The sequence below is a fragment of the Pseudomassariella vexata genome, assembly GCF_002105095.1.
Source record: "Pseudomassariella vexata strain CBS 129021 chromosome Unknown BCR38scaffold_6, whole genome shotgun sequence".
In the NCBI taxonomy this organism is placed as follows: Eukaryota; Fungi; Ascomycota; class Sordariomycetes; order Amphisphaeriales; family Pseudomassariaceae; genus Pseudomassariella; species Pseudomassariella vexata.
The window spans coordinates 1,709,751-1,735,406 of NW_024467961.1; the positions used below are offsets into that span (position 1 = coordinate 1,709,751).

Here is a 25,656-nt window from a genome sequence, read left to right on the forward strand (position 1 = left end):
CAAACCGGATCAGGGGGTTTGCATGCAGAAGCTGGGATAATAGACCTCAAGGCACTTATCAGGAGGGTAGAGTATTGGATGACCAATATGGAAGTACCGTAAAACTTGTTCCAAGTTGCAACGCCATTTTAACCTGCAGGACAATCTCTTTACCTATTGGAACTCACTGTCCCCGCATGGCGGGAGCTTGGGTCACACGACTGGGATCTATTCACTGGCCCTTGTCTACTTTGGCAGGGTGACAATAACGCAAGACGAAGGTGCCGAAGCGTCTGTCGTCCGCATTATGCTCCAATCCGACCAGCCCGTGGTCTAGCAGTACAGCCTCTCTTGGCTGAAGGCTGAGTGACGCCCGAATTCTTGGACAGCCATTTACGTTGTCTCGTGTGAATGTATTCCAAGAGGTGGAGATAACAGCTCCAATCCAAGCTCGGAGAGCCTGGAAGCTGGGTCTGTCGTCTTTGCAGAAGGTACGCTTAGCCTGTCTGGACATAGCGGCACCGGAATTGGCTTCTCGGCAGCGATTACCGCTTGACAATGAATGCATGGGCCCGCCCTTGACATTTTAGATGACAACCCGTCATCTTCATCGGCGCTGCGGTTGAGAGAGCTCGAGCCAAGCCAGTCCACTCAAGGTCCAAGAAATCTACCCAGACCTGGAAACCTGGATGGCTTTGGCGAAACTCGCTCCATAAGGTTCTCTCATATTGTCCTCTCGTTAGCACTTGGGTCACGCACGCGCTTTCGGCTAGGCGCGCATTCATAGACTGATTAGATATAGCTGGCCAACCTACCTCCCTGTCGTGACCAGTCTCGTCCCTGCGACTTCGAGCTTTATCCTTTCCATCTACCTTGAAACTTCACCCGCCAAACCGAGACATCCACACAACCCCCCCTTACTTGCTGCAGCTTCCCCAACAGTACTGCTCTTTGTTACCGCAGCCCGCAAATATGTCGTGGCAAGAGGCCAAATTCCGGAACATGGCGCTGCAGCCCAAGGTGACAGCTGTGGCGCCCTTCTCCATCGAGTCCCCCGACTGCAAGCCCGTCGAGGGAGAGACGATCCCCCGCCGACACCCGCTGACTGCCGATGGCCTCATCGACAAACCTGCCGACAACATATCCACAACGTACGAGTTGCTGCGCGTGAGTGCCGAAAAGTATGGCAATTCCAAAGCACTGGGCTCGCGCCGTCTGGTCCGCACCCATCTTGAAACCAAGAAGGTCAAGAAGACCATCGACGGCGTCGAGCAAGAAGTCGACAAGGAATGGACCTTCTTCGAGTTGAGCGCGTACGAGTACTTGACCTACAACGAATACGAGAAGCAAGTATTGAGCGTCGGTTCGGGCCTGCGAAAGCTGGGCATGGAGAAGAGTGACCGGGTGCACATCTTTGCCGCGACTAGTTCCCACTGGTTGGCCATGTCACACGCCGCTGCTTCGCAGTCGATGCCCATTGTCACAGCATATGACACGCTTGGCCAGGAGGGCCTGAGACACTCCATGGTAGCAACGGAAGCCAAGGCCATCTTCCTGGACCCTCATCTGCTGCCGACCCTAAGCAACGTCCTCAAGGATGCGACCGCGGTGCGTTACGTCATCTGGAACAACCAGAATCAGGTCAAGCAGGAGCATATCGACAGCCTCAAGAAGAACTACAGCCACATCACCGTTCTCAGCTTCCAGGAGTTAGAGCAGCTGGGCGAGGATAACCCCTTCGACCCGGTCCCGCCCACTCCGGAAGACCTCTGCTGCATCATGTATACCTCGGGGTCGACCGGTACGCCCAAGGGCGTACCCTTGAGGCATAGCAACGTCATTGCTGCGGGTAAGTTTCTCATCAACCCGTCGGGGCTTGCTATGAAAACTAATCAGTACAAGTCGCTGGTGTTAGTGTTGTGGTGCAGCCATTCATTGGCCCCGGCGATGGCGTCTTGACCTACCTTCCTCTTGCGCACATTCTTGAATTTGTCTTTGAGAATGCTTCGTTGTATTGGGGATCGACCATGGGCTACGGCAACCCGAAGACCCTGTCGGACACGTCGGTTCGACATTGCGCCGGTGATATCCGCGAGTTTAAGCCTTCGATTCTGGTCGGCGTCCCTGCTGTGTGGGAAAACGTGAAGAAGGGCATCACTGCCAAGGTGGGTGCCGGCAGTCCAATCCTGCAGCACATGTTCTGGGGCGCATTATGGGCCAAGAACAAGTTGATGGCAACGGGCCTCCCAGGCGCCGGGCTTCTCGACGCCATTGTGTTCAAGAAGATCAAGGCTGCCACAGGTGGTCGATTGAAGCTTTGTATGAACGGTGGTGGACCGGTTGCCAAAGATACGCAGCGATTCATCTCCATGGCCATCGCGCCCATGATCATTGGTTACGGCCTCACTGAAACCAATGCCATGGGTACGCTGATGAACCCCTTGGAATGGTCGAGCGAGTCCCATGGTGCCATGCCAGCCTGTATCGAGGTCAAGCTGGTTGATTTCCCTGACGCCGGCTACTATGCGATCAACAAGCCTAATGCCCAAGGTGAGGTCTGGATCCGCGGTCCTTCTGTCATGCAGGAATACTGGAAGAACGAAAAAGAAACCTCCGAGGCTATCGCACCAGGTGGCTGGTTCAGGACGGGTGACATTGGCGAGTGGGACCACAACGGCCATTTGAAGCTGATCGACCGAAAGAAGAACTTGGTTAAGACGCTGAACGGCGAGTATATTGCGCTCGAGAAGCTGGAGTCCATTTACCGCTCGGCAACCGTTGTCGCCAACATTTGTGTTTACGCCGAGCCGACCAAGGCGAAGCCCATCGCCATTATTGTACCGATGGAACCGGCACTCAAGAAGCTGGCCGAGTCGATTGGTGTCCTGGATGGCAGTCTCGAAGAACTCGTGCACAACAAGAAGCTGCAAGGTGCGGTGCTGAGGGAGCTGCAGAGTGCAGGACGACAGGGTGGTCTGTCAGGAATCGAGATCATCGACGGTGTTGTCGTTTCCGACGAGGAATGGACACCACAGAACGTGAGTAATCTTGTTAACTAAGATGTCCGATGGTAATGTACTGCAGCTAACGATGAGTTAGGGCCTTGTCACCGCGGCCCAGAAGCTTAACCGCAAAGGCCTCGTCCAGAAGTACGAGAAGGAGGTAGCAGAGGCCTATGGGTCGAGCTAGACGCCGACTGCTTCATGAAATTCTTCACCATGTTCTACTAATGCAGTTCCCTCTTCTCCCAAGCCGGACTTTTCTCCCCTACGTTGACGCCGCGAAGCGGACGAAGGCCTTGGGCGGCTTGCCCGGGACAACACTGAGGGATTGTACTTGATTGATATTCGTAACTTGACAAAGGCGGAAGCATGGAAGGTGCCAAGAAGCGCTGAAGTCGTAGTGGAGTCCCTTCCCGCTCGAATTGCAGCTGATCCAGGCGCAGCAGCAAAGAGCATCGCGGTGATTCGTTCTTCTCTATTTGACCGAACTTGTTTTTTTCTGTATAGCGCGGCACGAGGCGATGGAGTGGTTGGTAATGGGGCACAAAGGACGGAATCCATCATAGGATACCATTTTATTTTTAGCAGGGCCATGCTCACATGAGTAGAGAGTGTCACCAAAAGTCTAGTGAGGTTGGCCGTTCTTTAGCTAATTGCTTGGTTGCGGGTCTGTGTATAATATGCAGTGTAGCAAAGGCAAACTGTAATTGTTCCTTGAACGGTTGTTCGTGAATGGCTCTATATCTAACGCTTTCAAATACTCCGCCAACATTGGTTAGAGCATGGTTCTAAGAGGGGCCCATCAGTGAGGGTACCACATTCGTCCATCCACGGCTACCGAAGTACTTGCGATGCTACGATAGTTATGTCCTCACACGTCAGCCCGCTCTGGGACCATAAAAGGCATCCCTTCTCCATAAACTAATGCCGCGACGTTACAGTGAAGAATGCGTGAGATTTGTAGCCACGAAAGTAAGTTAATGCTGGTCTAACGTATGCTACGTTCGGCTGGGCACATGGGAACCGTATTTTGTGAACACCGGTTGAAAATAGGTCCACGCTAGCAAGGTAAGAATAGCCATGAATGTCTGATATTGTCGAATATCACGTGTGTCCAATCGAGTAGTCAGAAGTGCGTAAGATTGTATATGAATGAGGTGTATTGTTCTCTGTGTTCTCTGTTCTCGCGAACTCCCGTTGCTCTGTCTTTTATAGATTCTGTAGAACATGTCGGAGGTACATTGTTCAGGTGTCTGACCCCTAAGTGGACAGTAACTTTGGTGTTACTTTTGGGAAAGGGGTTCCTTTCGCCTTCTGAACTTCAAGTGACATTAGTCTTCTCTAGTGCCATATTATTTCTGAACCTAGGAACCAGGTGCCCTATCTGACAGATATGGGTGGTAGCAGGTGGGTATAATTGGATTCTGATGCAACAAGGATCTGAAATCTCGTCGAATCACACAAACACATTCATCAGACAGCCGTGGCTCGAAGCTGGGTCTAACCATTTGCTGTTCAGCGAGACGTCTTCGTACACTTGGGTTTAATTACAATTTAAGCTCCTATACAAATCATGCATATCATGCATGGGCGTCTAGTCCTGCGTTGTACAAGTTAATTCCAGTTCCATGGCCCGCCCTGGCCCACGGGCAAATTGGACATGTCCGGTTGCGGCATAAACCCGCCATACTGCGTCATTAAGAACTGCCAATCCATCTCGCCGCCGAGGTCGACATCCTGGAACGCGGCGTTATAATGCCGGTTGGCGACTACGTCCGGGACACTAGCCCATAGGCTATTGTCTGGGAACAACTGCAGGGTGGGCTCCGCCTGGATCTGAGCCTGCGGCGGTCTAGGTGTCGAGAAGGCAGCTGCCACGGCCGGTTGAGATGGAGAGCGGTTGGCCGGATCGGGCGTCTTTCTCTTGATCTTAGGGCCCATCCGGGCCACAAATTGTCTCATGGTCGTGATCAGCCGCGGCGGAGCTATGGTGCGGCCCAGCTGGGCTTCGGCCGCCTCCCGCGCGTCCCAGGCTCTGACGAATAGTGTGCTAAAGGCCAAATGCATGGGGCTGCGCGTCTTCTTGGTCATGTGCCTGATTTCGTGGTTGTCGAAGATTGTCTGCCACGCTCGTTCACACAACTCCCCGGTTGTGCGAGTTCGTAAATCGGTGATGAGGCATATGTAGGCCGGAAAGGGGAAATGCATGAGCGTGTACCACAGGAAGCCTTTCAGACTCTCATTGGCTTGGATCATGGTGTCGTATTCGATCATTTTGATGGCTTCGATAAAAAGCGCCTCGCTCTCCTGCGCAGGAAGGGGAGATGGGGTGGTGAGGGCAACTCGGAAGAAGCCAGACATAATTTTCAGTTTGCATACCATAGCTCTAGTCATCATCAGGTTAAAGTAGTGGATAGGGACCTTTGGGTCGCAATATTTGAGATATGTTTCTTCCAAATGGGACGAAAAACCTTCGAGGTAGGTGTCCAATCGATGATCAGCAAGATTCGTGACGGTCTGTAGGTTGTTACCTTGCGTCGTCATAGACCTCATCTTGTCACTTCCCGGTGCCTTCGAGAACTCAAGTCGCGTCAAGGCAAACATCATTTCGGTGGCGGCCATGTGCGACGTAGGAGGATCCTTGGCGTTGAGATGAAGGTCGGCGTCATTGATGTTGAGGGGAAGTTTGCAGTCCCCACCGTTGGAAATGGCGGTGATGGTTGAACCCGTCATCTCCCCAATGCGCCTATCGAATCCAGCAAGTGTCCACCAGAGCCGTCTCCTCTCCTCCACCTCGAACGGGGACAAGTTGAACTGAGCCCCGTCCCGGTGAAGTCCCATCCTATATGCAAGCCGGACGCCAATACCAGTGAGGCAGAACAGGTGCCGAGGATCTACGTACTGCCGTATTCCTAGCTAGATCACATTAGGCGCAGGGTTCGAGGCAGGCACGATGGGGGACGCACCAAATACAGCAAGTACGCCTGGAGAAGCGTCAAATCTGGTGTCCGCATGAATCCAGCATTGAGCAGCGCCTGCTGGCAAGCAGTATAATATCGATGCAAAAGCACGGGCCTCTCTTCGTTGAACGTCTCCTGAACCTCACTGTCGGAAATCGAGATAATGGCCATGAAGTAGATGGAAAACATCAAGGCCTCAAGACTGTTGGTCACTTTCTCCAGGTTCGCGCTGGCCTCAATGATGCGGCCCTGAAGAGTCGGGGTGTGGGTCACCTTGAGAAGGGGGTTGACGTTGTTGAGATACAGTTGCCACAGCTGGAATATCTGGATGGCAGATGGGTGTTTGTCGGTAACGCTCTGGGAGGAATTGCCTATAACGAATGGAAAGCCGTCCGAGTTATCAAACATCTTGTCGTAGGCTTCGTTAATAGACGAGCCAATATCGTCTTCTTCCGATGAGTCCCTAAGCATGTCTTCTGCGGAGCGGAACTGTGAAACCTGACGGTTAGATTTGTGTTCCGTAGTTTGTGCTATTCCTTATGGGGGCGGTGCGGGGGGCAACAAACCTCTTTTTGGAACGGAAACCATTTGAAAGTCCTGATGGCAACTTGTCAGCACCTCCTCAAATAATACACTATCTAGACGACTCTGCTCACTTGGGCATATGGGGGGTCTCGCCTGGGGAGGAGATCAACTCGGGGTTAACGGCGGCGGGCGACTCCTTGATTCTCACGAAGTCCGCATCCAGTTCATCTCCCTCCTGGGCTGTTCCCGGATCCGTGATCTTCACGTCGGGTCCCAAGCCGTCAAACTCGATGCCGTTCTGGGCCAGCAGAGTCTCATATCTTCTGAGCCGCTCCACCAGATCTCTTTCAGCAATGCGCTTCTTCCGTCTCCTCGGAGGCTGAGGAGGTATGACCCGACACTCGACACCGGCCTTGACACAGTTGGAGCAGGGTTTGCTCTTGTCACAACGCACCTTCCTTTGGGTGCAACATATATGTGAGCGTCTTGTTGGTTACTTAAAAGTGGCGGTGGCTGACATGCTGTGTGGAGTTTTGGATTGGACACTCACCTCTGCTGACACAAGACACAAGAATGGCCTCTGGTAACCTTCATGGCATTTGAGAGATCGGAGACGGAGAAGTTGGCCGGAATCGAGGAATTCGGGCCCGGAGACGAGGTTTGTCTATATGAATCGCCATCGCCAGGGTTGGAGTCGGCCGTATCTGACATGATCAGTGGTGGACCGGCCCCGAAAACGACTAGAGAGTGCGTGCAGCAACCGAGATGAGTCGAGTTATGGATCAATCATCAGTTGCAACATATGGGGTAGATGGGCTAGCACTGGCTATGCACGCCAAGCGAGGGTGGCTGATGGGGGAAGCTGGAGGGTCTCGGGACCGACTCGCTACCTTCGAGAGTAGTAAGTCCCACACGCGGACGATCGATGGGATGGCGGAGTCGTGGGATGTATACGACCCGTTGAATTAAAAAGAAGGGGAAACAATAGTACTGTGGCCAACAAGCGAGAGTCACGGATGAGATTTTACTTGATACGACCTGAAGGATTGAACCGACAATTACCACACCAATAGCGCGTTGCTTCTTGCTTGTCCGGAGGCAACCGGAGTCCTGCCCTTACATGCAGTTTGAGAGGTCCATACCCTGAAAAGCAAATCGAGGCAAGACGCGCAGAACCTGGAGCGTTGCAAGGTTATGAGAAATGGGCACATGGTAGTAAATGAACGGTGACGAACAGCCGTGGAGACATGCAAGACCGGGCATCCACGACCGAGCCTTCAAAGCCCGAGACTGGGAAGTGATGGCTGAGGGCAGTCGCGACCGACATGAAGACGAGATTAGCTTCCAGATTCACTTCGGTCCCGAAGCCAGCGTTTGCCCGCCGAACCAATGCTTACTAGCGAATAAGGCTACTGCCCAAAGAGGCTTAGTTGTGTTTGACTACTTGATGTAACTGGCTGTCGCATCAGGGCTGCCGAATCAAAAGCATGTATGCAAGACGGGTAGACGGGTAACGCTCGGAGGTCCCCAACGCAGAGCACGCTACATTCCCGTGTAAGAGGCTTTTGGATGACCGACTGCCATGTTTTGCAGGGTCCAGATGCCCGACAAGATGCGAGATGCGTGTGCAAGACGCAACGGAGCGGACATGGATCTGGGGGCCATCGTATATCTACTGTTTGTGCCCTGGGGGACTGCCTCTCGATATTTCCATCTTGACACCCTGCCCTTCGCTTTATATCGCATATGCCATGACTCAAATTTAGCTTTCGTTGATTCCCCTCACCAGCAGCTTGCAACTCGTTATAGCCACCGTCAAGTGCCCTCGTTCCGTTTGGCTTACTGATCCCTCCGGTCTGTTCTCCAAACCTTGAATTGACCATGTCCGCTGCCTCGTCTGCAGCCCAGATCCCGCCAGCCAAGCAGCCCGCCGGTGATGGCCATGATGTCGAGAAGGTGGCCCAAGCAAAGCCAGAGGTGGATGAGTCAGAAGACAACTTCAAGCCCAAGACGCTGAAATTTTGGGCTGTTTTGATCAGCATCTTCCTGGCTTTGTTCCTGGTGGCCATCGACCGCACCATCATCGGTACCGCCATTCCCCAAATCACGGTTGATTTCCAGAGCCTGGGCGATGTTGGTTGGTATGGCTCGGCGTATCAGTTGACTACTTCTGCGTCGCAATTGATTTTCGGCCGAGTCTACAAGTTCTACGAGACCAAGAGGTACGTTCACCTACTCGTATTCCGTCGCTGGCGCTGTGGCGTCACTAGTGTGAGCACAATTAACCCCGTTGACAGAACCTTCCTTTGGTGTGTGGCCATCTTCGAGATCGGCTCCGTCATCTGTGGTGCCGCCCCGAATTCCACTGCCTTCATCATCGGTCGCGCCGTCGCCGGCCTCGGGTCCGCCGGCATCTTCTCCGGTGTCATGATCATTATGATCCCCATGATTCCCCTCCGGAAGAGACCCATGTTTCAGGGTGAGTTGCGAGTCTTCCGATGTCATATGGCGCCCATCAGCTAACACACCTATACCAGGCATTTTCGGCACTGTGTTTGGTCTGGCTTCAGTTATGGGTCCTTTGATCGGTGGAGGTTTTACGGACGGCGTTTCCTGGAGGTTCGTAACATCGACCCAAGGTCCGATCTATGCTAACGTGCTCTAGATGGTGCTTCTACATCAATCTGCCCATTGGTGCTGTGGTAGTTGCTTGCCTGATGCTGATCCTTAAGATTCCCGTCAAGACGACGCCACCAGCAACGGTTCGGGAACAAGTCGTACGGCTCGACCCGCTTGGCACTTTCCTTTTTGTTCCCAGCATCGTCAGTCTCCTGTTGGCTTTGCAATGGGGAGGGTCCACGTACGCCTGGAATTCTGCCCGTGCTATTGCTTTGCTCGTCGTCTTCGCCGTCCTGTTTCTCGCTTTTACAGCAGTGCAGATTCTCAACCCCAATGCGACCGTACCGCCTCGGGTCATCACCCAGCGAAGCATCTTGGCCGGGACTTTCTTCATGTTTTCCCTTGCAGGTTCCATGTTGATGTCCATTTACTTCGTACCTTTGTGGTGTAAGTGCAAGCCCCCCGACTCCAACCATCGACGCCGTCAGGCTAACTTTGAACCTCAGTTCAGGTAGTTCAGGGTGTAAGTGCCGTCAAGAGCGGTATTTACACGCTTCCATTTGTTCTCAGTCTGGTCGTAGCAAGTATCATGTCGGGAGCCTTTACCCAAAAGATTGGATACTATGTTCCTGCCATGCTCATGAGTCCTAGTGTCATGGCTGTCGGTCAAGGACTTATGAGCACCTTCAGGGTCCATGAGAGTTCTTCTCATTGGATTGGATACCAGTTAATCACTGGCTTCGGCCTTGGCATCGGCATGCAGGCATCCGGCCTTGCTGCTCAAGCCGTTCTCCCAAAGCCTGATATCCCCATTGGCATTTCCATCATGTTCTTCGCCCAGCAACTCGGAGGTGCAATCTTCACCAGCGTCGGTCAAAATCTGCTGAGCAACCAACTGGCGGACCAGCTGGCTGGCATTCCTGGCCTCGACCCCTCCAGTGTCAACGGTGAGGGTGCCACCGACCTGGTCAACCAGGTGCCCGCCGAAAACCGCCAGGCTGTCCTGGAGATTTACAACCACGCCCTGACGAGAATCTTTCTCTGCGGGATGGGGGTTGCACTTGTCGGTACTGTTGCCGCCCTGTTCATGGAGTGGAAGAATATCAAGAAGACGGGACCGCCAAGGGCTAGCCCTGGCTCTAGTGACCCGCCAGAGGGGATGCAATCCACAAAAGCCATATCTGACATCGAACCACCTCGAATTCCCACCCCCAAATCCCTAGAGCAGTCTGCCAATCCAGTTGACGAAACATCCACTGTGTACAGTGCTGAACTCTCCAAGCCTCACGATATTCAGAGTGCAAGGCAATCTGCGGCAGATACACTGGTCGCTGAACCATTCGAGCCTTCAAGGGACCAATTTCAAGAGTTAGACTTGGCTCAAACACCATCACACAAGTAAAATGCAAATATAGCGGTGTGTTGTATGAATCAGGCGTTAAGGCGTATGTGGAAGAATGATACCAGCTGCGGAATACATGAAGAAAGCATGTTCAGATTACAGATAGAAACCATATTATTTCAGGCTCTAAAACCCAAACCCTACTACTCAATGATGAATATATTTCCCTGAGCGACTTGTACGACTTATAGAATTGCACGCCACAGCTCAGGGCGCCAATACATAACAACACTTACTCACACATATGTTTATGGACTAGGGGGCAAGGCTACATCGCCAGAGCTTATGCCATACACTTCATCCACCTCTCAAACACCTTTAGAGATAACCTATCAGGATACGTTGTATGCACTAGACGGCGGCCTCCCGCAGAATAAATGCTCTCTGGAACTAGGCAGTGCAAGCAGTATCACCAACGAAGTTCCGTACCATGAGCTCGCCGGTCCCAAGACTCAGTAGGCCTTGCACAGACAGCTGTGCCGCATACACATCGGGCGTAGTACACAGGAGGCTGTAGAACCCTTGCTGTTGTTTTATCCTAGGCTGCATGCCGGCTACTATTAATGGACTGACCTCCGGTCGGTATATGTGCGTTTGTCTTACTGTACCGACCGACAGACTCCCATGGGGTGGGTAGCTTTGCTGCTAAGCCGTGGGATTGTACTAAAAGTCGAGGGATTTCCATGTCCGAAAAAGCACACCCTGCTTGTTTCCAGCTCATAAGGGGCAGTGAATACTTTGAAGTCTCGTCTCTGAGGTGTATAAGCGACCCACAATGACAAATTTGGTATTTATGAAGGGAGGTAAATACCATGTCCGGAAATGGATCAGAAACAAGTCGTATATGGGCATTGCTACAGTGAGTAAGTCTTGTGCCCGGGGATGAAGATCGGGTTTCTGAACTCATTTGGTTGATCTGCACCCGAAAAGGAGGGCATGGCCTCCTGACAACTCTGGCACAATTTCGAAAAATGCCCACAAATTTAGGAAACAGATCGCTTTGTATTGAAACAAAATATGGTATATAACCGACAGGTAGAGAAAGTTCCTGTATGCCATGGTCCTCGCTATGCCGCGATGCTCGCTTACGCCATGCGAAATGAATGCCAGTCTAGAGTATATCCGACGTCAGAGGTGCATGTAATTCGCACCATTGTCGACCTTTTGTTCGAGTCACTGCCCACCAAAGACTCTCGCGCGGCGCCTTCTTGACCCCAAATTACCTCGTGCTCCGGTGCTATATGGAAGACAGACCCTCCTCAGAGCCGTGCTGACAGGACCTCTTTCTTGAAAATCCGCACCCCCCAGACGTCGTAGAATTGAATATTGTCGATCAGGTCTAACTTGAGCATAGGTTGTACCAGCCCGTCATCTTCATCCTCACTTTCACTTTCCGCTACGTCCAGGCCATCCACAGGGAGTATGGGATAAGGATTGATTGAGTTTGGCTTGGCATCCAGATCGTTGGCAGTTGTCTTGCCCTTCCCTTTGTCCTTGTCCTGCTTCGATTTCTTCTGTGCATCCGTCTTGCGAATAATGCGTTCGGCCTTATCCTCGTCACCCATTGAGATCCACTCAAGTTGCAATTGAGGATAGTGAGAGACTGTGTCGATTATAAAGTGACGTGTCTCCCGCATGACAGACAGACATGTATCTTCGTTTCTAAAGGCGATGATGTGCAGAGCGCGGAGCTTGATGAGACCAGATATATGCTGCAAGAAAGCGTGCTGGGATGATATATTAGTATTTCGGTTGCTAAAATTGGTCGGGGGACTCACAATAGCCCTGATGCCCATAACCAAAGCTAATTCTTCGAGTACTTTCCCTCGTTTGCAGATCAGCTTTATCGTCCTTTCGTCAACATCCCAGGAATGATCAGCCTCATTCCTGAGAAGGAGACGCCTCATGGTCGCCATGTGTTTCCTAAGTGCATACTTCCGGATCTGCTCCAGAGTCACTTTGGATTTCGGCGCAAAGCTTTCAGGCTTGTGCTTTTGGTTTCGTTCTAGCATGAACAAGTCTGTGACACATTCGAGTTGTGATACCAAATGCAGAAAAGGCTGAGAGACGTGATCGGTGAAAATCTTGCGTAATGCCAGAGGTTGGACTTTGTTCTCCTTAGCCATCAAGGTCCAGATTGGCACTTGATTCCCAACGTTCAGGAGCGTAATCCTGCGGAGGGACCGGAGGTCGATTGCGCGCCCCAGCACAGAAGCCTTGACGGGAATGAGGTGGATGCTAAGAGAATCAAGGGAAATGCCTCTGGTCCCTCGTGCGTACGCGCTGATTTGACGCTGCAACTCTTCTTTGACGTCGAGCCTATCCAGCGGCGGACTATCCTGGGTACCAGGGGTATCCTGGTCATCTTGACCTTCCGTGATTTCGGCCTCCAATACGTTCAGTTCATGTTGGACATCGGTCATGTTAAGTTCGAGACTCTCTTGCTTATGCCCCAACTGCTCGTTCAGAGCATCGGCCATATCTTTGTTAAACACGTCATTGAGAGCCTTGAGTGTGATATCATCAGTGAACATGTCGACGTAATTGGCTTCATGAGCCAAAGAAATTATGGGAGCTTGATAGACATCCATGCTTACCGCTTGGGAGATGGCCTGAGATGTGCCCTCTTCCGTCGAGTCTGTCGCCATTGGCGTCGCAACTGAAGTGCTCGCAGGGGAAGAATCGTCCTTTGTTGTAGCACCAAAGCTTGCGTCTTCTTGTGCTTCCACGGTCAGTTGCTCGTCAGGTGGTGCAGTGACATCAATATCTTCGGGTTTTGCACCATTTTCGTCGTCTCTCGACTTGGCTGTCTTGTTGTCAAAAAGCCCAGAACTAGATGATGCCTGGCCGTCTTTTGAAGTACCCGCCGCTCCCATGGTTTTCTGTTCGGGGCCCGAGTTTGAGTTTGAGCCCGGCTTGATGTTCTCCTTTGAGTTCGCACCGGGCTCTGCTGGGGCGTGTTTTTCTTCTGCATCAACGTACTTCTTCGCAGCCTTCACAATGATATCCAATATGTCCTGCTGAGCCTGTGTCAGATCGCCGGTGCCGTGGATGCTTCCGAGCAAACGCCCAGATACTTCCTGCATAGAATCAATATATTCTCTGCCGGGGGTTTTGGACGTCGGTTCCTTAGTCTTCTTCTTTTTCGATGCCAACTTCTGGATCCGGGGGCCAGCGGGTTCAACTTCGAAGATGCGCCCTAGAAACCCCTCTTGAGATTTGCGTTCTTCCTGAGCGTGAAAGGCCTTGTGTGGACTATTCCCATCATCGTAACTGTGCATGGGAATGATTTGAAAGTCATCGTCGTCGTCATCTGATTCATTAGAGTCCATGTCGACGCATGGCCTTCTTGCCTGCGTAGCGAGGCCGTCCGAGAAGGAAAGCTTCAGTTTCTTCAATGTGGAAGCCGAGTTCCGCACAGAGGTTTTGATCTCATCTACGTCGTCGAGGTTGTCAATGTCCAGAATCGATAGACTCTCCAATTGCTTGAACCCGCCTAGTGTAGGGGGTTGCGATCCGGGTGGTGTCTTCGATTTACTTTTCACAGAAGGCTTGTAAATAGGTGTGGGTGGTCCCAGGATCGGCGGCGGTCCATATGTAATTGTTGTGCCCGGTAGCGGAGGAGGCAAGCCCGCCATAGTCACTGGCAACGTTGTAGAGACGGGAACGTTGAAGTTCATCTGCAAAGGTGGAAACTGAGGTACAGCATCAGGCCATTGTGAGGCAGAAAACAGCGACGGAAGCGAGTAGTATGGAAGGGGTGGTGGCGGTTCGTATAGCGAAGGACCCGCCTGCATGCGCACAAGTAGATGCTTTAGTGTCGGGATGTCATGCAACGCCTTGTAGACCGGCCTGCTGAGCTCGACACGAATGTTCCACCTGAAAGTGTCAAGAAGCTTGGCTTTTCGTAGTGTGAGAAGCAGCAATGTGTTCATAAACTTGCCACAGCTCACGCTATATAGGTACGGCTTATAGGCCATCTCAGCCTTGTTCCCCGACGAGAGCGTGTCAAGCGACAGATCGCGCAAATGTTTCGCATAGTTGTATTCACTGGTCACGAACGTGTCGAGCCCACCAGCTAAACCATCAATAGGCGAGTCGAAGCTGGGGTCGTCTTCGTCGGGAAACACGATGTGGAAGTTACGGTACAGTTGGGCAGCGGCAAGCTCGTGGAAGTCTTTGCAGACGATGGAAAGACAGATCAGATCGCATTGCGAGCACTAAGTCCTTTAGTTAGTCATCCAGTGAAGCAAGGCGCATTGCGAATAACATAACGTACGTGCCCAACGATCTCTTTCTTGACCTCCTCAGGCAAGTCGAGGATGTTCCCAGCTTTCATGGGGGCAGAGGCAGCCCCAGCGGCTGACAGAGCTTCTGTGTCGGTAGTAGCAGCCATCGTGCAGGGGATGCCGTGAAGCTTTGGGGCGTGCCTGTGCCGGAAGGATGTAAATGATTGGCGACAGATGCAAGGTCGCGCCTCTTGAGCTTGCAGCCAAATAGATACGGTGCACCTATAATCAGAAATTGTAAGGACGGAATAAAAAGCCTACGATTCTGAGAAGGCGTAACGCAGACCACACGTCAGGTGGAGATTGATGCTTGGAGAGTAGACGTAGCAAACCCGTAGTTGAAGGATGTTGAATGGTTGACTGGTTCTTTGTCCTGGCCAGGAGGTTGTTGGGTTAGTGATTCCGGAGTATAGATGTTGGTAACTAAGGTACCTTCACCATGGTCCATGAATTAATTGTAGGAATAGCCCAAGGCGGCGACGCGATTCGGAAGTCGCAATCGAAGTGGTTCCATGCGGGACTCGATCCACCTTTGCGGTTCCTCTTTTTGAGGCGGGCAAGCGGGGCACTGGTCAGCGCTGATGGGGCCTCCAAAAGCTGGGATGATCGAGGCAGTTTCCTCGGGGGAGCACGGATCGTCGAGAGGTATCTGCCCCGATGGTCTATGGTCTGTTATCATACTAAGTACGCTGGAGTAGGAAACTCGTCGATGCTCCTGAGGCTGAATTTATCTGAGACCATGACCCGAGACAAATCAGCAGGATGCAAAGTTCTTGACCACATCGCAAGAATTTCTCACGAGAAGCCTTCATTTTCTAATGTGTTCATTATATAACCGAATCACACCGCCTCATGCGTTAGTATACAATGGCCAGTTCTCAAACTCTTTAACTGTAAGTCAACTTCTTGATATTTTTCATCAAGCGTTTTCGGCCCGAAACAATTCACAGAGCCGAAGTGTCTGATCGAATGCCGAGCTAAAACCCAGTGCCAGATCTCGGTGGGTGCACCAGTTCTTGTAAGCCTATATCATTTCCAGCTTTGATTCAGCTCTTCAGACTTGCTTTACAACACTATTACGGATTCGGTGCGAGTGTGAGCTGCATTATGAACCACCCCATGAAACCAAGAGCCAAGGACCAACTCATAAGAACGAAAGGAAGGACATGTACATTGCCTTCTGGATCGGCAACTGGGCTTGTTATCAATGGGACACGAACACTAACAACTAACAAGCTGAGCTCCAAAACACTCACACACAATAAAGTGGAACTCGTTGACCTCCTGGGCAGTGCTGGAAGTCCATACAGAGCCTCGGGCCCAAAGTGTGTGAACTGGCAAGGGCCCCTTCAGCCGTACACATAACTAACGTACTCGCATCTAACATACTGCAAGATACTTAGGATGTTTCCAACCCAGACATTTTGAACATATCAAGCCCCCTGAAACAATCCCTCGTAAAGACCCGGGGTCCATAGGCGACAAAAATTACGCGAGGTACTGCAGACAGTATAAACTAGCGAACGCGTGAGGTTTTCACACGGCTCAAGGGGTCCCCTGCCAGTTCGCATCAAGGCGTTCGTACTGTACCTGATTCAAATTGAAACGAGCTTCTGTCCAATTGGACGAAGCCTGTTCTTGTTCTTTTCTTAGCATCCTCCAGAGCTGGGGTCCATTCTAGTGTTAAGTACTGTACTACGTACTTGATTTTGCGAAGGATCGCCAATTCCCCACTCGCAAGGCTGTGCCGCACTTCCCATGGCCATGACACTCAAAAGTCGTCGAAGCCTGCTAGGGCATCGCAATGTTGGCTGCTTTGGTTCGGTAGGCCGGTGGATGAGTCTTTCTGTCGCACGACATCATCATCATCACGGTACCTCGTTTCTCCGCAATGCATTTCGTAGTTCGTTTGCTTATAATGTGTTAATTTGGCCTTCTCATCTTTAACCCCCCTGTTCCCTCAACCCTGGCCCTCTCACAATCCTTCTCGAGTACACCAGAAGACAGCCGATCGATTGACGCATTGCACCAATTCACCATGGCCGAGGTGGAAGAGCGCCAATTTGGCTCTCTTTCCGAAAGGATAGCAGCGCTTAATCAGCAGAAGAACTTCAGCAGCACTGGGAAACGCGCCCCGCCACCACCACCTTCTGGTCAAACAAAGTTAGAAGCACCAGACGGGAATAGAAATGGGAACGAAAATGGGAATCGAATCGCTCCAGAGCGGAGTCCGACGATGCCCGCTCGACCGCAGAAGAGAGAACCGGCGCCTACTCTGCCTCGACGCACACCGACTGCAGATTCCGCTGTCGAGAGCCTCTCGATTCCAGGCCGACGAGCGCCTCCGCCCTTACCCGGCCGGACAAACACAAACTCTTTGCAACTCGAGTCTTCTCCTACTCTTCCGCCTCGAAGACCGTCTACGCAAACTCTTGGCACGAGAAGAGGCTCCAATGCCTCGGATATGTCGCACATGTCTACCATGTCCAGCTTGTCGTTGAATCCTGTCTCTTCTCGCACCAGCACCACCTCAACTGAAACCCAGCCTACTCGAAAACTCCCTCCCGCGCTCGACCAAGCAAAGCTTCCACCTCTACCGCCCACTCGGAGAGAACGCGAGGCGCAAGCAGCAAAGGAGGCAGCAGAAAGAGAAGCAACTGCCACTATCAACACACCATTGAAGTCGATCAAATCCGGCCCGGTGGTGTGTCAAGTCGAGGATGCGCCCAGACCTGGATTACCACCTAGATTGCCTTCCAGACAACCCAAGTCCCCAGCTATGCCGCATCAAGATAATGAAGCGCCGCGACGGCGGCTTCCACCACCACCTGCGAGCGATTTCTCTAGATCGACTCCTTCTGTACCGCCAATTGTATCATCGAACCGGCCACCGAATGCGCCGCCCCCGGTTCCTGTGAGCTCGCGACCCTCGGCTTCCCAAATAGATGCACTGGTCACTCGTAGTACAACAAACGCAGCGACGTCGTGCTTGATATGCCGGGATTTCACACAACCGGACGTTGTGGCAGCTCAGTATCCAGCCCACTCCCTGCCTCGGGCCGATCCCGTAGGTTTTCTTGCCAATGTTCTCTGCGGTCCTTTCCCGTCAGCAACGGATAAGGCTCGGGCAATATTTACCTGGTGCCACCACAACATCGATTACAACGTGGATGAATTCTTCGGGAAATGTGCCAAGCAGCGCCGCACGGTCGAAGAAACCATTTTTCACGGCAAGGCAGTCTGTCAGGGGTATGCTGAAACGTATCGAGATATAGCGCAGCGAGCAGGACTGCAATGCGTTCTCATCAGTGGCCACGGTAAGGGATTCGGTCACAAACCTGTAGCTCCGGGTGAACGGCCTCCGCCTCAAAAAGCAGGTCACGCTTGGAATGCCGTCCGCATCGACAACGGTGAGTGGAAACTAATAGACCCATGCTGGGGAGCCGGTCATCTCGCGGACGGCAATAGATACAACCGCAAATTCAGTCCCGAAATGTTCTACCTCAAAAACGATTTGTTCGGGCTTAAGCACTTCCCTACAGACAGCAAATACCTCTTCCGCGATGACGGGAGAACATTGACGTGGGAGGAGTACTATGCGGGCGTCCCAGCTGGCGAACGAGCGCAGTGGCACGGCCTGAGGGAAGGCCTTTCCGAGTGGACCTTTAGTCCCGTGCAAAAACATATTCCGGTTCACAGCAATGAAGTCATCCGGTTTCAGTGCTCAAAGCTTTGCGAGCACTGGGATCCGGTCAAGCACGGAAAAGGGCCAAATTACTTACTCATGATGAAGATCCACGGTGTGGACGGTCGGAAAGATGATCTGGTGCCTCTGGATACCGACGGGTACTGGTTCTGGGTCGACATCAGGGCTCGAGATCTGGGCGCGCCGGGGCAGACTATCTGGTTGTACGGGCTGACGTCGCTTAATTCAAAGGATGTGAGAGGGCTGCGCAAGGAAGAGTTCATCCGTGCGAAGAACTCGGGCAATTATGGCATGAGCTGGGAAAGCTACGGTTGTTGGGAATTGGTTTGAGGTTATCAATTTGGGCGTACAGGGGGCTGTTGGGGACATTCATGGCGGCATGGCATTCATGACTGGTAGAGTATGCATTGATGATATTGACGATTAGACGCTGGAGCAAGGAGAGAGGAGCACTTGTTAAGCTGTTTTAAGAGATTGCCTGCTAGATCAAGCCATACCACCGGATTGCAAAGGAAGGATAGGATGTAGATGTACCGCATGTATTGCTACATACTCAAGTAGGGCCTTCGATTATCAACCACCCGCAAACTTAATCTGCATGAATCCAGAGAGCAGTCGACCAAAGTATACAGTAGTGTTGGTTCTTCCGTATTGTCCCGCTCCACGCGCAGGTTGATTTGTCTGCGTCGCCATCCAGAGTCAGATGTGATACTTCACCCAGAGGTGCACTAAAAGCAAAGTCAAACGCACTGAAGCACACTGCTTATTCTCGCACGTGGGGCTGGCTTCCCGTTCATTTGACTGTTGCTACATATGTGTACGTGACATGGGTTCATATGGTGGTGGGATGAATGATTACTGTAGAATAGTCACAACCATGAATGAAAACCTTATCCATATAGTACATCTCGGTCATTTGGTCTCTCCCTTTCACGTTCAACTCGCGCACCCACCACTCGACCCATCCGGTCCCTCCCATTCATCACTCGTTCTCGCCACGACGACATCATCCGCGCCTTCGACACAAGCCGGCACAACGAGCGTCCGGTTCGTCGTTTCATAGATGTAAGGCTGATTGCAGTCTTCATGTTTAGCATATCCATAGCTCACCGTCTCCCCAGCCGTCAAGTCCACCTGAAGAAACCAGAGGGGGTTCTCCTCAGTGTAGTTTGACGATTGTAGGGGATGCGAGTTGCGGATATTCCAAGACCCGAGGTCGGTCGTGTTACCCACGAGGTAGACGTTCTCGCCGTAGTAGGTAGAGGCATTCACAGCGAACAGCACTTTGGACATGCAGGTGGTCGTGACGTTGGGTGCACCCGCCGCGAGGGCGGGGCTGTACGTGCCTTTGGTTAAAGAAGCGGCGCACTGGGCAGGTACCTCGGCCGGAACCGATGGCTCCCAACTTGGGGGATATTGGCCGGCGCGGCGTTCGGCCATGGTCACGAAGGACGCGTAGGACCAAGTCAAGTCGTGCGCCGACAGGGGATTGCCAGGGGCGGTCTTATTGAATTGCTCTGAGAGAGAGCCGTTGGAGGGGGTGTAAGTCTGGGCCACGGCGACGAAGGAGTCTGCGTACGCGGTGACTTTTGCGAGGATGTCTGAGAATTCTGTGCCGTTCCCGGTTGGCTTGTACGTTTTGACGCGAGCGGCCGCGTATATATCCTTGAAGAAAGGCAGGGATGTTTTGTCAACGGTAAGAGATGCTTGTGTCTTCCACTGTGCAACGGCATCGTAGAGATACTCTGCGGCACCCAGCGTAATCAGATACCTGAGCACCAGGTTAGCGTGCGGCCCCAAAGTACTCAAGTAGACGGTGAAACCATGTTACTCACCAGGGATTGCCGCCGTAATAGACGTCTTCGGGATATCTCCCGACGGCCACGCCCGAGCTTTGCGGGATGCCCTCATTGATGGGGTACAGCGAAGCATTGCGGAAAGCGTCGATCAAGACCTTGAAGTTGGCCAGTCCGCGGGGATTGCACGGCTGGACGGTGAGACTGTCGCATTGGGCATTAACATCGAACACCGATATTGGCCCAAGGATGGTGTTGGCGTCGCGACCCGATCTTCCGCTTTGGTCATTGATGTTGGCTGTAATGTACTCGCCATTCCAATAGGACTGGAGGAAACACAAGACTTGAGGCGCTTCGTCACAGCCGGTACATTCAACGCCGAGGGTTTCTGCAAGCTCGCCGCCCTCGAATAGCGCACGGTACTGGCTCTGGGTGGTGAAGAAGCTGGAGCCCGAGACTTCCTCCCATAGATCGAAACCAGTCTGGAAGAAAAACAGCGTCAGTCCTTGTACACGCAATGCGCCTGGTAATTTTGGGGAGCCCTTACCGCATTCCAATACTGGCCGGTGTATGAGAGGTCATTAGCGATAACAGGCCACACGACATCTCGCGCCTTCTCTTCTTGGCCGTTGGAAATAAGCCAGTTGCTGTACGTCATCAAGGTGATGGCTCGAAGTGCTGGGCCATCGCGCTGCGGCCTGCCCCAGGCGGCGTTAAATCTGGTTCCGTCGACGTAGTATTTCGGTTCGCCGAGTCCAGTGCCGGAGGGGAGCAGCGTTCCAGAGGGATTGGTGACAGTCTGCAGAACGGCTTGAGCGTGGATGTAGTCCTCAATGTACGTTTGCAGGCTTGTGTCGCCAAAGAGGAACTCGTCCACAATCGTCTTCATCGTCAAGGCCGAGTCCCGAGTCCAAGTATAGAAGTCTGAGAAGTGTTAGATGGTGCCTACGACAATCACGTGGTTGGCTTACAGTCTGGGTTGGCTTTTGATGGACTCGCGACAACAAAGCCGGCGCTCGTTCCAGGCACCAATGAGCCATTAGGTCCAATGTTGTTCAGCGCCCCTTGCAGGGCAATGCCTCGTTCCTCGGATATGAAAGCATCGAGACCGGCTGGCTCGGCGCGTTGTCGCGGGCTGGCGGACCCAAGAGCAGCCAGAGCCACAATGCCAGCGGCGATATTCAGGAATCTAGTCATGCTGAGGTGCAATACGTATCTTGCCGATAACAACTGAACAGGACGTCCAGAATTTCGAGGCATGAACCGTCTTTTGTACACATCGCGCGTTCGTCGGGGTTCATTGCAATGCTCCACTTGTTACCGACGAGCCTTTCCCGTTCGCACTCGTAGCAACTTCCCGTGCCCAGCACATAGTTATAGTAGCTATTTCCAGCCGGGACCAATCAGGACTCAGTATCCCCTTGCAAAGCGGACCGATGCTGGGGACAAGAGCTCCGCAACAGGGAGAGGGGTGTTTTCGGTCTCGGTTCCCCTGTGGGGTAGCCTGATATATTCTTATTGCTCCAACTGTTGATACAACTCAAGTCATTGTCTAGCAGGTTACAGTTGGCCAGGGGTAGAAATTTGTGGCGCAGCAAGGTTCATGAGGTTTGAAAGTATTTCTAACCCTGACCAACCTTTGCCAAGGATAGCTTAACTATATTAGGCATCGGCTATAGTATAAGAGCAAAACTCATACGGAGTAAATACAACGCATATACAGCGATATAGGAGCATATATATAGGGCCGAAGTGTCTAACATGTATATATAGCGATATAGGAGCACATATATAGAGCTAAAATGTCTGATATGCATATACAACGTGTATGTGTTAGAAGAGGCTTAAAAGATAAAGATTTGATAAAAGCAATGAACTAGCTGCGCCACAAAATTCCTAACCCTGGCCAACGTTTTCTGCCCCTGGTCAACTGTGCACTAATTGTCTAGGCGTTGTGACTCAAAATATCCGCGTTCCTGAAAAGGAGGCATTAGAGTTCATCGGAAGAGCGGGTTTGCTTACTGCCAATACACAATACGGGAACTATTCCAAGGGTCCATCGCCTCAAACCTTCCTAGGCGATCATATAGCTGTGATTGAGAGCCAGTATTTAAGGTTGTCTCTACGCAACTGCTTCATCTCCAAGACAGACAGACCACACAGCCACCACCAAAAGTAATTACACCAACATACGTCATACCAAGTCTACAGAGAACTCCGACTGCGACTTCCGACTCGAGCTTTATATGCGCTATCGCATGGTGGCTTGGCTCATTTCACGTCTTGTAGAACAAGCCGATAGACGCAGCTGACCTCAATTGTAATGATCATCATCTAAACAAGGTTTTCGACCCACCTAATTCGGCTAAAGTGCTTCGGTATCTACGCAGTCAAAATAGGTATATTTGGAGTATGACTGCAAGCTGGTGTTCTCGGTCATCCAACCTCAGCAACCCATCCTCGTAGAAACATACAGTATATCATGTCCGAAGATGTTGAGTTCCTGCGTATGTACCCGTGCGATTCACACTATCTTCCCTACGTCGTCTGACTCTGCCATGTTCTTCTGCAACGTCCCGGGGATTATGTGTATTCTCTACCTCGAACCCCATTCCACATCTCGAGGTCCTGTCGCCGAGCCAGGTCCGTATTCCTCCCAGGCTCGCGACTTGATCGGCCTTCGGCTCGAAGACCAGAGGGCATTTGTCTCATGAATAAGTTGAACTCGGACAATGGCGACTAACTGAGAGTGTCTTTATCGGCAGGAGGAACATTGATGGTAGATAAGATTATGTGAAACTACCCCATTCGTATGGGAATGCGTATGACTATATGAACATGCCGAACTCTATTAACACCATCGTGCCTGTGCCTGGGATATGATTCTGCAGTACCCACTTACCAAATCTCACCGATAGCAAGTTTGGTTGAGAAGAAAGGGATTGAAGGCAGTTGCGTAATGTTGGCCCGAAAGAATGCAGACCTGCAACCCTCCACCCGCCCCCTATGCAGCCCAATACCGGCCAACGCCCATCTCAGAGCTATGACCTTACAGCCACCAACCCATCCGAATACCCCGGAAGTTGATGCCTTTCAAATTCCATCCTCGGCGGGAACATCGACCGCGGTCCCAAAGGCTCATCCACGTCCACCAAACCCACGGCGGCCTCGAAGGTCGGCAGACCCGTGCTATCGACGTCGGCCTCGGTGGTATCAACGCCGACTTGCAGTGGTACTGAAACAGACAGACTCGAGCTCATTCCCCCGGCGGATAGCGAGACCGTCACCTGCAGGGCGTAGGCCCGCGACGTGATGCACGAGTGGAAGGATGGGATGAACATCTTCTTGCTCGTGGGCAATTTGATGGGGACTTGCAGGTTGGCGGCGTAGTAAAAGGGTGCGCTCTTGTATTTGTTCGATGCCTTGCTGCCTCTCCGACGATCCCCTCCGTCGCTGCTGCTCCTTGAGTTGTCGGAGTTCTCGTCGGTTGCGTAGCCCGAGTCCCGTCTTGCCTGCGGGGAGAGTTTCTGCTGCCATGTGACTTTGTTATTGGTAGCTTCAGCTGAGGAGATGGACATCGTGTTGGAATAGGAGCCGGGCCCATTACTGTCGAATGACCGGTTCCAGTCTCCAAGGTTGGGCGCGACCTTGATGCCAGCTGAGCTGAAGTATGTGACCGTGGTGATCTTGGCCGAGATTCCCGTGACCTTGGGCGGCACCGAATTGCTCGATGCAGGCTCGAACTTCAGGTCCAGCATGGCATCTGTGCTCGAGGCGGAGCGGCCGTCTGTCTTCATCATGACTGCGCGGGGTTGGGTCGCCGATAGCGTCATAACTCCCAGTTTTGAAGTCAAGAGCGACTTCCTCAACATCTTGCTCTTGCTCATACTGTAGAGTTTGTCATTCTTGGTGACGTTCAAGGGTGCTCGTTCTGAAAACGCAGGGAGCACATTGATCTCCTGCGCCGCCTCCATGACCTTGATCCGCTTCCCACTCACTTCTTCGTCCCGATACACCCGCGCTTTAATGTTGTACTCGACATGTGACATTTCTGGCGATAAATCGTCTTTTCCTTCCCAGCGACCCATGGTTGGTGGGAGACACAGATGGTCCTGGTGGACGGGACCTGACTCAAGGCCATGCCTGCAAGCGCTCATGGTGAGATGTTGAGGAACGACAAAGTGGAATGGGGCGGTGTAAGTGCGGCCTGCTTCGAACACTCGAGGCACGGGGAAGGAATCCTCCAGTTGTGAGAGTGGCATGGAAAGCCTCAGGAATGTGTGGTTGATTGCATGTGGCGAAAAGCTGGTTTCCACGACGGTTTTGCTGACGCCCAAAAAGAGGATCTCGACATGGTCGAATCGAACATCCCTCGATGTGTTGATTTTGATGCGGCCAGAGACGGACGACGACGTCGTGTAGACTTTGGCTTGATAGTGGTTGTCGACGTGGATGCTCAGGCTCGGCTTCGGTCCAGTTGACAACCTGCGGTTGAAGCCACCCAGAGAGCTGTGGTTGCTGCCGTCCGTGAAGACGGACATTTTTGCTGTCTTGCGGGTGAAGATGGACGGTTTGGGGTTGATTTGTTGTAAGATGACGATGCCACTCTACATAAATCTGCGGGGTCGGTGCCTTATGAGTTTGCCCGTTCAGGAATCAAGTGTTCGCTCAACTCCGCGGGTGCTGTTGCTTGTCGATCCTAGCCAGTTTGATGCCAAGATGCGTTGGGGTTGGGTGGATTGGTAGGCTTTCCTGGAGTTTGCGTGTTGTTGCTATATGCTCAGATACGACGTTCCAGTTGAATCGCATCCGGACTGGGGGATTCGGCTCATATAGAAACCATGAAGATAAAGGATGCTCACCATGACAGCCACTGACCGGGCCGGTCTCATGGGTATATCCTTCACTGAGTCATCTCGAGGAGGAGTTTTCCCTTGTCTATTGGAGAGCCATGCATGAATGTAGTGGCTGACCCTCTGACCCTCCTCAAGACGCATGCGCCCTTCTACTCTCAACCTTTGACGTGCTAGCGTCGTGGTGGATGGTGCAATATCATAGTCCACAGTGACGGTAAGACGGCTTGCAACTTTATATTTTATCGGGTGTGGATGGATGGCCCCATGTCGTGCACCCTTCTCGCCCATCTCATGCTTGTATGTATGTGGTGCAATCCTTGCGAAGTGCTCCTAGTGCAGCGCCGTTTTTCGGATGGGGGATTATTGGTTGCGCTTCAGGGCCCTCTCTAGCGTCAGCGGAGCTACATTGTCCATTATCAATTACATGCGCTCGCCCTTCGCACAGTGCATCTTGTCATAGCTCTGGCGGGAACTGTATAATTCGCTAATACTCCCACCCGCAAAACACCGGGTCAAGCAATA

The 25,656-nt window shown here is 52.3% G+C and overlaps 8 protein-coding genes across 8 annotated transcripts; 4 read left to right on the plus strand and 4 right to left on the minus strand.

Moving 5' to 3' along the window:
- Positions 1–951: 951 nt before the first annotated feature.
- On the plus strand, positions 952–3,168 carry BCR38DRAFT_340991 (uncharacterized protein; the record flags this gene model as incomplete). The annotated part of the gene is made up of 3 exons (XM_040855832.1): positions 952–1,828; positions 1,882–3,017; positions 3,079–3,168. The coding sequence occupies 3 exons, from the start codon at positions 952–954 to the stop codon at positions 3,166–3,168; spliced, it is 2,103 nt and encodes a 700-aa protein (XP_040716413.1).
- Positions 3,169–4,595: 1,427 nt separating this feature from the next.
- BCR38DRAFT_341692 (fungal-specific transcription factor domain-containing protein) lies at positions 4,596–7,177 on the minus strand (the record flags this gene model as incomplete). The annotated part of the gene is made up of 5 exons (XM_040855887.1): positions 4,596–5,893; positions 5,944–6,430; positions 6,508–6,538; positions 6,598–6,924; positions 7,017–7,177. The coding sequence occupies 5 exons, from the start codon at positions 7,175–7,177 to the stop codon at positions 4,596–4,598; spliced, it is 2,304 nt and encodes a 767-aa protein (XP_040716414.1).
- A 1,170-nt stretch (positions 7,178–8,347) lies between these two features.
- On the plus strand, positions 8,348–10,487 carry BCR38DRAFT_341778 (putative efflux pump antibiotic resistance protein; the record flags this gene model as incomplete). The annotated part of the gene is made up of 5 exons (XM_040855893.1): positions 8,348–8,688; positions 8,764–8,945; positions 9,004–9,085; positions 9,132–9,532; positions 9,592–10,487. The coding sequence occupies 5 exons, from the start codon at positions 8,348–8,350 to the stop codon at positions 10,485–10,487; spliced, it is 1,902 nt and encodes a 633-aa protein (XP_040716415.1).
- A 1,259-nt stretch (positions 10,488–11,746) lies between these two features.
- Positions 11,747–14,883, minus strand: BCR38DRAFT_341568 (uncharacterized protein; the record flags this gene model as incomplete). Its single annotated transcript, XM_040855880.1, has 3 exons — positions 11,747–12,214; positions 12,266–14,707; positions 14,767–14,883. The coding sequence occupies 3 exons, from the start codon at positions 14,881–14,883 to the stop codon at positions 11,747–11,749; spliced, it is 3,027 nt and encodes a 1,008-aa protein (XP_040716416.1).
- A 332-nt stretch (positions 14,884–15,215) lies between these two features.
- Positions 15,216–16,008, plus strand: BCR38DRAFT_408982 (uncharacterized protein; the record flags this gene model as incomplete). Its single annotated transcript, XM_040858327.1, has 3 exons — positions 15,216–15,460; positions 15,701–15,794; positions 15,835–16,008. The coding sequence occupies 3 exons, from the start codon at positions 15,216–15,218 to the stop codon at positions 16,006–16,008; spliced, it is 513 nt and encodes a 170-aa protein (XP_040716417.1).
- Positions 16,009–16,446: 438 nt separating this feature from the next.
- BCR38DRAFT_432264 (uncharacterized protein) lies at positions 16,447–19,100 on the plus strand. Its single transcript, XM_040860171.1, has one exon. It carries the CDS (start codon positions 16,815–16,817, stop codon positions 18,810–18,812), a length of 1,998 nt encoding a protein of 665 aa, XP_040716418.1. The 5' UTR covers positions 16,447–16,814; the 3' UTR covers positions 18,813–19,100.
- A 318-nt stretch (positions 19,101–19,418) lies between these two features.
- On the minus strand, positions 19,419–21,475 carry BCR38DRAFT_341874 (1, 4-alpha-D-glucan glucohydrolase; the record flags this gene model as incomplete). The annotated part of the gene is made up of 4 exons (XM_040855903.1): positions 19,419–20,253; positions 20,318–20,760; positions 20,826–21,202; positions 21,250–21,475. The coding sequence occupies 4 exons, from the start codon at positions 21,473–21,475 to the stop codon at positions 19,419–19,421; spliced, it is 1,881 nt and encodes a 626-aa protein (XP_040716419.1).
- A 1,844-nt stretch (positions 21,476–23,319) lies between these two features.
- Positions 23,320–24,819, minus strand: BCR38DRAFT_342382 (arrestin; the record flags this gene model as incomplete). Its single annotated transcript, XM_040855942.1, has 1 exon — positions 23,320–24,819. One exon carries the CDS (start codon positions 24,817–24,819, stop codon positions 23,320–23,322), a length of 1,500 nt encoding a protein of 499 aa, XP_040716420.1.
- Between the last annotated feature and the right edge of the window lie 837 nt (positions 24,820–25,656).

Coding starts and splice junctions, on each gene's coding strand:
- BCR38DRAFT_432264 (XM_040860171.1), top strand. CDS start 16,815: ATGGCCGAGGTGGAAGAGCGCCAATTTGGCTCTCTTTCCGAAAGGATA.